General features: G+C 44.0%; 1 protein-coding gene across 3 annotated transcripts; it reads left to right on the plus strand.

The window, feature by feature from the left end:
• The first annotated feature begins 935 nt into the window (after positions 1-935).
• On the plus strand, positions 936-10,371 carry LOC104689999 (fibrinogen-like protein 1). 3 transcript variants are annotated; one of them, XM_019286365.3, is made up of 9 exons: positions 936-1,177; positions 1,477-1,534; positions 2,791-2,875; positions 3,591-3,801; positions 4,885-5,044; positions 6,209-6,306; positions 6,386-6,474; positions 7,853-8,043; positions 9,142-10,371. In XM_019286365.3, exons 3-9 carry the CDS (start codon positions 2,801-2,803, stop codon positions 9,176-9,178), a joined length of 861 nt encoding a protein of 286 aa, XP_019141910.1. In that variant the 5' UTR covers positions 936-1,177; positions 1,477-1,534; positions 2,791-2,800; the 3' UTR covers positions 9,179-10,371. The 3 variants fall into 3 exon arrangements, with proteins under 3 accessions (XP_019141910.1, XP_019141908.1, XP_019141909.1); XM_019286363.3 differs by having other exon boundaries at positions 941-1,177; positions 8,989-10,371; XM_019286364.2 differs by lacking the exon at positions 936-1,177 and adding an exon at positions 1,197-1,344 and having other exon boundaries at positions 8,989-10,371.
• The last annotated feature ends 870 nt before the right edge of the window (positions 10,372-11,241 follow it).

An 11,241-nucleotide genomic window follows, 5' to 3' on the forward strand; every position in this document is an offset into this window, starting at 1 on the left:
CACGTGAGTTTCACTGGCACTGCAGTTTCACTGCTCCCTTCTCCCCTGGGACCAGCACAACTTAATGCTCTGAGGCCTGATGCCCCCTAATCCTTCAGCCCTGCAGACAGCTGCAGGCACTGACTGTGCTACCCACATTCAAACACTGCCACCATAGTCTCAGCCCTGTCCCTGATCCCACCCGGATCAGGAGATGCTCACAGGCCAATGGGATTTTTGGCCATCTAGACAAGAGCATAAATTGTTACATAGCATCTTGAGTGCTGTCTGGATGGGTCCAGCTGAGAAAAAGTTGCTGCTGCTGCTGAAAGCCCCAGAGGATGATGTGCAGCCTCCCTGTGCTCCAGTGCATGATACTTGAGCACCCTGCTGCCAGCTGCAGTTCCTGGCCAAAGAGGCAGAAGAAAGGGCCAAGTACCCACTAGTGAGGAGACGAAACATTTCACTCACTTAATTTCATAGCTGTCAAAACCAGCCTAAAACTGGGGCTAGAAAACAAGTGAGAAGAAAAGCACTGCTTACATAATCCTTTGGCAGTGAAATGAGTCAGGGTTCTTGCGGGATAAGAGGAATGCAGTTTTTAAGAAATAAACAGCATTGCTGTGATTGGTAGTAGTTGGATAGTCCTGCTTTCCTGAAGAGTAGCACAGACATTTACCATGGGTTTATGTGCCTTGTCTTTTGTGCCCATGGTCTGTCCTCTGAACAAAGCTCTGTAAAATTGAACATTCCTGCTGTTTTCTTTAAAATAATCTGTAATTCCTTGGCCATAATGCAAAGGGAGGCACCCATCTGTTTGGTTTTGTGTTTTTTTTCTCTTTTCCACAAATGTCCTTGTTTTTGTTAACTAGGAAATCTAATCATCCCGCTCACAGGAGAGTTACACAACTCCAAGCCTCCTGAGATTTCAGTCTAATAGCAAATCTTGCTTAATACCGCTGCGTTCGCTTCTTGCTTCAGATTTGCAGCTTCTTTGGCATTACAGCTGTGCTCTTATAAAACAGATTAAACAGCAAAAGGAATGCTGATTGGAAAAGCTGTGTTATATCCACCTTGCAGGACTTACTGAAATGAGGCTGTGTTAAAACATGAGCCAAAACTCCCACAGGGAGCATTAGTCTGAGTGATTCACATAAACACTCCAAGAAGTCAGCCTTGGTTGAGCTTCCTAGTCAAGGTAGGTAATAGTACGCAAGCAGCAGAGCCCCTCTCCCCTCTCCTTTAGAGAGCACTGTTGATAGAAACCTGCTGTTGTTTATTCTCACTGGGAAGCAGCAAGATGAATATTTGGGTAACAAGAGAAAACTTGGGGTCTGGGTAACTCTTTCACACAAGGAATTGCAGGTACCTTTACTGTGAAACTGCCTAGTGCTGTGAAACATTCTTCCTCTGTGCGTTTGGTGTGGGTCATCCGGAGAGGAAAACTTCATCAACCTCTTGAAATGCAGCCAGGTTTATGATCACTTTCTTTTGCAGTTGACTTTTAAGGGAAATAATCTTTCCAGGAGGAGGTCTGAAGAAAGGCAAGTTACAGGTACGTGCATTTCATGTGTCTTGGTAAAGGTGTAGATGGAGTTGCTTTCTTTCTCTCTGCTCTGCACTGCCTGGTTTCCAGGAGCTGTCACTCAATCCCACCCTTCCTGGTAGCTTTTTGCCATCACCCACAGGCACCGTGTGGGGTCTGACTCTAACCTCAGCACCAGTGCTGCAGCCACCAGCGCGACTGTGGGGTGGTGTGAACAGCACCAGTGGTCCTGGGCTCACAGGGTTCCCCTGCTCTTCTCTCTGTGAGATGAAAAATGCCACAGACTGGAGCACCTACCTCCACGTCATCTTTTATGGGCAACTTCCATGGAGAACTTCTTCCCTCGGCCTGCTTTGGTCCCTGCTTGCCCATCTTGGCAGAGAGTTCCTCTCTTGCAGCAGCTTTGGTGGTTTGGGAGCAGCTCTAGCATCAGCCGCTGTGGGGATGCTGCTAGAGCCATAGCTGAAACAAAGTACATCACTCAGAGCACAGAGCTGGGGAGCCAAGTTTCTGCAGTGCTTCCAGATGTGAAGCGGGGGAGTTGGGTTTAGCCTTCTCTTTCTGATTTTTTTTTTTTTTAAAGCACCATGCAAGCACACTGTGAACAATTTGTACTGTTCACTCACGTTCAGCTGCATGTTCCCAGTGGCACTCACTTAGCATATTTTTTAGCTAAGACTCTCCAATCAAAGCCACATCTGTGTGCTGGAGCAGATTGGCAGCAGACCTCTTTTCCACTGAAATCCAAGGAAAAACTATTCCATATCCACTCTGTCACACATGTGACTTGCCCTCCAAGGTAATCCCATCCTCACAAACCACTCCAAGGACTGAGGAGGGGCAGTGTCTACAGTCAGTTAACCAGGAGGCAAATTCATCTTAATTCCACTTTGGGAAGTTTGAACTGAATAAACACTGTGTGATTTTGATGACAAGTCCTCAAGGAGGCATGATTGCTGAGCAACTTCCTATATGTGGACACTTGGGAGGAGGTAGAGGCTAATGGAAAGTCACACAGAGTATTAATTTCTGCAGGGAGTCAGGAGCAGACCTAAGCCTTTATCCCTGTCAGCATGCTGCACTGGTGCTTTAGCTTCTCCTTAATATATGTCTTTCCCTGATTTTGTCCTGCCTGTAGTTTCAAGCAACCTTCTAAACAAATCCTGCAGCATTTCCTGGGGAATTAAACATAACTGTGAGGAGGTAATAAGTTGTGAGAGGAACTAAAAAAGCCTCCATTACAGCCTGTCAATGCCTCTTTTCAGGTGATAAGAAATGAGAGTGGGGATGCACTGGTTGCTGCTGCTCCTTCTCCTGGTCAGCTTTGGCTCACCTGCACCCAGGTTTTCAGTGCGTATCTTTTAGCTATGTCTGTACACTCTCTCAAAGGTTCACCATTCCCAGTCATGGAGAGATGGAAACTCCCCCACAAGAGGGATGGAGACCTGCAAGAGCAGAGCAAAAAGGCGTCTGCCTGCAGCTAAAGGAATGTTGTCCTAATAATACAGGATTTTCATAGCTAAGGGCTGTGCAGCCGTCTGGGGGACTGAACTGACATTACTAAGAATTAAAAATAACAACAAAAACTACAACAAAAATCTCTTCTTAAAAAGTGTATTTTTATAGCCAAAATATCAGATATTTTTCATTTTTACACAAAGATGATTCTGGAACCTTGCTGGTTTGGCCTGTCTGCAGTGCAAGAGCCAAGTTTTCCCTCTCTTATCAATCTGAGCACTTTCATAGTTTGCAAGCCTTCCCCTTGAGCTCATCAAGTGGGGGTCAAGAGAAATTAGTTTTGTCCAAAGTAAATTTTTGTGTATCTGATCATATTCTGGAATGCTCTGATCAATGCCAAGGTTGTTGCAGAAACCCCTTTTCCACTGGATTCAACTCAATAGCTCATGCTTTGCAAGATTTGCATATCTTAGGAAGAGATCACCATCAAATCATGTTGATCCACATAGGCAGTTTGACATGCTAGGGTCAAGAGGAGACAGATACTCTTCTCTCTGTGTCTCTCCTTACCACCGACTGAAGTGTGGGGGTTTTATTTTCTCCATAGGATGAAGATATCTGCCTCCTAGACAACAATAAATTAAGACAAAGGTTAAAACAACTTCAAGACTTGCTTTACTTATATGAACTGCAGCTGAAGGACATCCTGGAGAACACTTACCACAGAACGAAAAGTGGACTGTTCTCAGGCAACAGGAGCGTGCAGCATGAGACACTTTTACCCACAACCAGTGGAAATTTGATAGTGTATGACCAAGGTACAGTTTGCAGTAGTGTGCCACAATGTTTATTTCTCCCTGCAGTGTTCCACGTGTCATATTTTATTTCTGCTAAAAGTTTTAAATTTCTTAAAGTGGATTGTATTTTAAAATACAGATACATGGGAGGAGAAGAGCTGACTGGTGGCCCTGACACCGTATGATAACCCTTGGGGCTAGAGTCACTTGTCCCAGCTGTAGCCAGCTACTGCCCAGGTACCAAATGGACACCTTCAGCTGGGCTTCTTGCCTAGGACTCTGCTGCAGAGAGGAACAGTCACCTCTCATGTTTTCCACCAGATTTCCTTTAGGCATCTGCTTTAGGAAGAGATGGGTCCTGCTATTGAAGACGCCATATTCCCTGAGTGACTTAGGGGAGCACAGAGTGCCTGGCTCAGCTGTAGGCACTGAGACCTGTTTGGATGAGCCAAGCCTCCCCGTTTCGCAGTTCCCCCATTACTTCTGTGGCACAGTAACAGACATGCCTACTTTCTTCCTTGGTGCCACTTGAGAACATGTTCATAAATGACATTGTTGCCTGTGACCAAGATCCTTTGGGCATTACATTGAAAGTGTGAAGCACTGAGATCCTGAGGGGCTCTCTCCTGATACAGCCCTAGTAGAGCTGGAGACAGGAGCTTAGCCTATTATTTTAGAAATACTGTTCCCTGATCCTATCAGAACTACAGCTGAGGTTACCTTACCTTCCACATGGAAATAAGCTTCCCTGCAAAAGATCTTGCTGACAGAGATAATTTCAGTCTCGGGCTTTCATGATATAGCCCCAGGCTAAGCTGCAGCTGTCCTGCATCTCACCAAGGATTTGGGAATTATTCCCTCAGAGGGCACGGCTGTAAAGGCTCTCAAGCTTTAAAGCTCTTTGTCAGGCCAGCAGTTTGCAAACCAGTGTAGCTACTACCTTGCTGCACCATTTGCTTTGACTTTACAGGGCTTGCAGAGCTATGCACAGGCTGGCCAAGTGTCCTTGTCCCATACAGCCTCTCAGTCACATCTTCTCTTGGTGGCATATAGCCCTTAGCTTTCCGCCCACCCCGTTTGACAAACCAATGCTGTTCTGCCCAGATTGCTCTGCAGTGTATAATCGGAAGAGCACCACAAGTGGCTACTACCGGATCAGGCCCAGAGCAGACCGAGAGCCGTTCCTGGCATTCTGTGACATGTCTGATGGTGGGGGCTGGACTGTCATTCAGCGGCGGAGTAATGGCAAGGAGAACTTCAACAGGTGGGTCCACTGCGGTTGCATCAACAGGGCTTGCAGTCAGGCCGCCAGCTCCCATCCCTGTCCTGCTGCTGGGCAAAACCCCACCCTTGAGACGCAGGATATGCAGGACTATATATTAGTGATGATAATTTAGGATTAGGACAATCTGGGGGTACCAATTGGCAGCAGGAGACCATTTTTAAAATGGATCTATAACTTCTTTTCCATGGGTTCTCTGCGTTTGAATGCATATTTTATCATTATTGAAGACTATCAAAGGCTCCAAATCAGCAGGTATCTGCTACCAGTGCACAGACTGAGACCCGTTGAACAGATCTGTTCTCATATCAGGAATTATGTTCAGTATGTTGCAACATTTATTATCGTATTCAGATAACTCAAAAAGATGCCAAACCAGAGTGTCCTTTCCCTATGCACAATCCCAGAGAGGTGACTTTGACACTGAAATTTACAGGAGGAGAGATGCTCTGGTAACACAGTTAAGACGAAATATCCCCATGAAGGTTAATTCACTATCACAGCACACACAATTTCAGGGCATATCTAATGCCTCTTAAAGTCTATGCAGTGCATTGCAAAGCTACCTCAACTGGCTATAAACCAGCTTGCCCAGAGAGTGGTAGCTATCTAGCCATGGTAGTTCAGGTGAAAGAAAAACATCCTGAAGAGGAGCATTGACTAGTATGTAGGTCAGGCAGAAAGAATATCCATAATAACAACATGAGAGAGGGAATAAACACAGGGTTACTAAAACTGGAAATGATGACACACAGGAAGTATAAGTGAATATCAAAGGTAATACATAGATCATGTGAATTATGATTTGCAGAAGAACAATATCAGGTGTTTTGCTGAAGACCAATGTGACAGCTGCTGCTTTCCCTTTCCGTTTAACTGGCAACCTCAGTCTGTGAGCACTGCATCTGGCAGTTTGAAGGTTTGAACCCAATATATGTGTGTGCACAGGTTTAGTAGGGGAAAAAGTCAGCTCTGAGTTGTATTTGTTTCTAAGACAGAGTGACAAATCTCAGCTCAGCTTGTGATGAGTCGGATACGTTTAGAAAACAGTATATAGAGGTGAAGTTTTACTTGTTACCATACCCAAGTGTCACAAACTGTCTAATCCTCTCTCATGATGCAACTGATATTTATATCTCTCTGCAGGAAATGGGATGATTACAAACTGGGATTTGGGAAATTCCAGGGCAAGAATGATGAATACTGGCTGGGCAACGACCACATCCATGACCTGCTTGCTAGAGGTCCAAGTAATTTTTCTCCATAGATTTCTTTCTAATTTGCATTAGATAGTCATCTAACAAGACACAACTTTATGTTTAGGAGAGAACTCATTAAAGATTGACCTGATGGACTGGCAAGGGGAAAGACGTTATGCAATCTATGAAAATTTCCAGCTTGCAAATGAGCAGGTAAAAAATTGAGAGAGCAGTAATTTGCTTGCTTTTTTCTGTGAGGATGGATGCATATGCAGCATCAAACCAGTATCAGGGTTGTATCTACAGCTCTGCAAAACTTACCTGCTCTGGTTCCCTGGGCTTCCTAGTTTGTCTGACTGACAAACAGCCCTGGGAGCAGGGACATAAACCTGGGAAGTTTTCCTTACAACTGAGTGCCCACCTCAGTGGGTGACAGGATCATGTGTGCATGCCCTCTTGCTAACTCTGCTGCTGAACAAAGGGCAGTTCTCTGCCACAGGGCACAGGGATTCCCACATGTATTTGCCTTTGGCCTCATGATTAAAAGAGTCTTCTGTGAGTGAGCAGACCCTTAGGGTTTGAACCTCTGCAACTAAATGGAACCCTGTTCTCCTGCTTCCTAAGAGAGTGTTTCAGAATGTCACATAAAAGAACAAATCCTCTCGACTTCATTTTAAAATAAAACAGTGAACTCTAATCAAAGCTTTGAAAGAGCAGTTGTAAGTTCCTATCTTGAAGAGAAGTACCTGTCACACTACAAACACAGAAAGCCCAGAGACAGACACATCCTGTATTTTCATGTTTGCTGTCTAGCTGTAGACAGTGTCCAGCTCCATACAGGTGCTGTTCTTTGCAGACTTGCCTTCCTGAATGCCACGTGTAAGTAGCCTGAATAACCAAGAATGCTGCATGGACCAGTCCTAATTCCAACTCCATCACCACTCAAGAAATGTGCACATTATGCTCAGTTTGTAATTAGAGGTTTCTTAAGAAAAGTTTGAACAGCTTCATTTTAATACCTTACTGCCATTTTTTATAAAGAAAGGAGGACACTGATGACAGGAGAAAGCCCACAACACGAAAGTGACCATCCACTTAATATCAAATATCTCTTAGACCTGTTAGCTGTCCACAATGGAACTATTAGTATTCTAAGTATTCGTACCAGGACCAGACCATAGAAATCAGATGGCTTCTAGTCTTTGGAAGAACAAAATGCCTAAGCATTTATTCTAACTGAACAACTGATCAGTTCATGGAGGCAACTACTTGGCACAGTTTTCTGCTAAGCTGTTCTTGATCAGCTAGAAAGAGCTTTCCATCTTGCTGTAAAGTGTATAAAATGGTTGTTGAATGACAGTAAACCTGAAGCCCTTTGTAGCAGCAGCAGTAATTACCAATCCCTTCTGGAAGTTTAAGTCCTGCATTGATCTACACTAAGATCATTAAAGCATGGAGACAAAAGTCACCCTTGACTTCAACAGTCATGCCTTTGACAGTGGATTAAATATCCAGAGCTAATTTGACCTCAAAAATGGGAGGAAAGGCAGAAAGAATGGATATCAAAGACATGTTTCACATATTCTTGCAGGACAATTACAGGTTATGGTTTGGCACCTATTCTGGTAATGCTGGCGACGCTCTGTCTGGTGGGAGCAATTTTGAAGATCAGTGGTCAGCCTCTCACAGAGGGATGCAGTTCACCACATCTGATAAGGATCACGATCGATTCCTGGCAGGGAACTGTGCGTCAGAGAACAAGGGTGGCTGGTGGTTTAACAGGTATGGAAAACACCTAATTCCTCTCAGATGCATAGGGTGTGGGTGGCTGTACAGTTGAGAGGACCTGCCTGCCTTACAGCAGCTGGAGGTTGCTGTGTGCACTTGCCACCTTGCACAGCCAAACCTAAGATGTTCACACCTACAGATCCTCAAAGGAAAACAATTTGCTTCTTTGATTATAGCAAAGCAGGTATGTTGAATTTTAAGAAAATGGGTCAGAACAAATCCATAGGGGACAATAACTTGGAAGGAAAAGAGCCCAGTTAAAATTCCTGAAAGTGCTTTGCATTATTCTCCAGCAACAGAAACAACCGTAGCCATGGTAAGGTGAAGTGTGTACAAAGGACATTTCCCTAGTGTGGAGCATGTCTGAGGGCAGAGCTACCCCATAGCAATTACGATGGTATATTTGCTGATTGGGCATATGCCACACATCAATGGATAGGGACTCATGTTTAACAGCCCTGGAAATAGGGATATACCACTCTCAGATTTTCTCTGCTTTAGTGCAGGATGAGCCTCTTTGACCAAATTCTCATCACATACCAATTGAAATCAGTGGAGCTACAAAAATGTACACCAATAGTAGGATTTACCTCAATGAAAAGATGTCTGCAATTTTAGGTGTCAATATGGAGCTGCCTACACCTGAGCTAGAGCTTACCAAATGGCACTACACCCCTTTGTTCAGACCATGTAGTTACAATGTCTGTAGTTAATACACCTGAAGGAGTCAACAGGCTGAATTATCTGACCAGTGTAGGTGTCTGCTGTAGGATGACCCACGTATTCCTCTGTGTTCCACTAAATGCATTAACCATTTAATCCATCCTGCCCTCGTACCTCTAAATATGTGTTGTGTGAGAACAGTACTTCACTGCAATGATGCAGTATCTTCCCATGCTAAACATAATTCCCTTTTCCTCTTTCCTACATTGTTCCAAGGTGCCATGCTGTAAACCTCAATGGGAGATACTACAAAAGAGGGAGGTACAATGGAGCCCATGATGATGGCTTGGTTTGGTCTACATGGCACGGGATGTGGTACTCACTGAAATATTCAGCCATGAAAATCAGGGCTCCATTCTTTGTTGACAGCGAGAGTGGAGATGGTGAGAACAGTCAGGGCAGCTGAAACCTGCTGCTTTGGAAAGAGAAAAGGCACAGGCTGAAAAGAATGGTGTACATTGATAGCCAGTTCTCTGCTGCTGCCAATCACCAAACCTGCACTTGATAGCTGGAGTTGCGCCTGCTTCTGCTACCTGAAGCTAACAGCACGAGTTGTTTGAGCACAGCCAGACAACAATTTAATAGCAGACATGGATCTCAGTCACAGGATAACCAGAGATTTCTTTTTCAGCAGTTTTCAAGACTTTGTTGGAGACTGTTTATTGAAAGTTCTCTGGACTTTGAAGGATCAAGCATGTCCTTTAATCAATCATACTTTTCAAGGTCTAAACCTTTCTCATTTTGATTTTAACCATCAGTGTTTCAGTTACAAGAACATCAGGATAGAAAGAACAAGGGGGTGGGGAATTGGACTTCATCTGGTGTGCCTTTGCTAGTGCTTTGTTGTGCATCAGGAGAATGTTTTTAAGCAACTTTCCCTATGGTTCCCAATTGCCACACTTCAGTTGCAGAGTGCTCCTGGAGTGTGTGAAACCAAACCTGTGGATGGACATGCTCCAAACTTGTGGATGACATGCTCCAACTGCTAATGTGTATCCAGACTAAGGCTGCTTCAAAGTAAACACCCACAATATGGACAGTGTGGGTTCCATTCCAACAGCTTCCCACTGCAGATCCACTGCTGGAGTACACCACAAGACATTAAAGCAGACAAAGACAACCCTGCCGGCCAGATTTAAAACCCAGATTAAGATTAGGCAGATTTTACTAAAATTGAGTGCAGATATTCTTAGGAGTTCCTAAAATGCAGTGACAATTCATTTGTACATTCTCCTGTATTTTACCAGATGACTTTGCGTTAGTGAAGGGGAATCAGAAAGTGGTCGAACCACAAGGCACACTGCTTTCATTGACTCACTGGGGTGAAATGAAAAAGCAACACAAATGACTGAAAGAAATGGAATACTGAAAATTTATTTTCCACAACTGTTAACAACAACAGTTAAAAATGAACAGCATTATCAGCTTGATGCAAATAGTTTAACTACCATGCTGTAGAATAAACCTGTTTCCTTTTTTTCTGATTATTAATCATTTTTTAAACTCTTATTTCTTTTCCATTTACTTGCTTTTATATCCATACATACTGTAATTTGTATACATACCGATAAAGAGTGAAATAAAACCATCTGAGTAGGACTTAGTACTTTTTATCCAGTTTTCAACAATAGGAATGTCTAAAGAAATCCAGATCAAAATCTTGGAAAGCTCATAATATGAGAAATGTATTCTTTCAGTGCTGGCTCTGGTGCTTTTTCATCTGTTGTACTGGGTAGTTGAGAGGGTCTGCAAGGTAAGTTTAATTTTCATGGCTCAAGCTATCCTGGAAACAATGCAGAGGCATGCGTAAAGGTTCAGTGTAAAACTTGGTTTGGTCCCTCTGCTTTGTCAAGAGATAAACCCTTGATCTCACTGCTTCCGACACATCCCAGTGATTGCAAGCATGAACATCCCAGTGTAATGGGCAGCACTCCAGGGAGCTGTGCTCCTGAAGCCTGTGCCCTTGGTCAGACTACACTCCTGTCCTCTTCCCAAGAGTATCCATGTGGAATGAAATTTGCACCTACATGTCTGAAATGAGGTTGCCCTTGTGAAGAAAGGGCTGCAACCAGGCAGCACTTACTATTCCCCTTCTGATCACTAGTTCTGTATTTTGATATGGTAAAATCTTAGTGCAAGGTTGTAACTGCATGTTGGGACATAAGAAATGACTTTGCACACATTATAACTGGGTGGCCACTGATGCAGCGCTGGGGGCAGAAAGGATGATCTTTGTCTAGGTGGAAGACAGAGAAATGTGAGTGAAATAAGTTCATGCCTTCTGGTAGGTGATGCTCAATCCCACTCTTCAGTAGAGAGCTAAGGAAGTAGGGTAAAAATTACAGACTGTGGAAACTACAGCACTTAAGGGACAGCACTTGTGATCTGGCAGTTCATCAAGCAGCTGGTAACCCATCTGATAATGGAGAATCAAGCTGGAGATGAAGTCAGTAGGGCTGAGTCAGACAA

The sequence above is a fragment of the Corvus cornix genome, chromosome 1 (genome assembly GCF_000738735.6).
Source record: "Corvus cornix cornix isolate S_Up_H32 chromosome 1, ASM73873v5, whole genome shotgun sequence".
NCBI lineage: Eukaryota > Metazoa > Chordata > Aves > Passeriformes > Corvidae > Corvus > Corvus cornix.

What these genes read in the sequence shown, in the direction of transcription:
- LOC104689999 (XM_019286363.3), top strand. Translation starts at nt 2,801, where the DNA reads ATGAGAGTGGGGATGCACTGGTTGCTGCTGCTCCTTCTCCTGGTCAGC. An exon ending in CACCTGCACCCAGGTTTTCA is followed by an intron (nt 2,876 to 3,590) that starts GTGCGTATCTTT and finishes TTTTCTCCATAG; the next exon opens with GATGAAGATATCTGCCTCCT. An exon ending in TCCAGCTTGCAAATGAGCAG is followed by an intron (nt 6,475 to 7,852) that starts GTAAAAAATTGA and finishes ATATTCTTGCAG; the next exon opens with GACAATTACAGGTTATGGTT.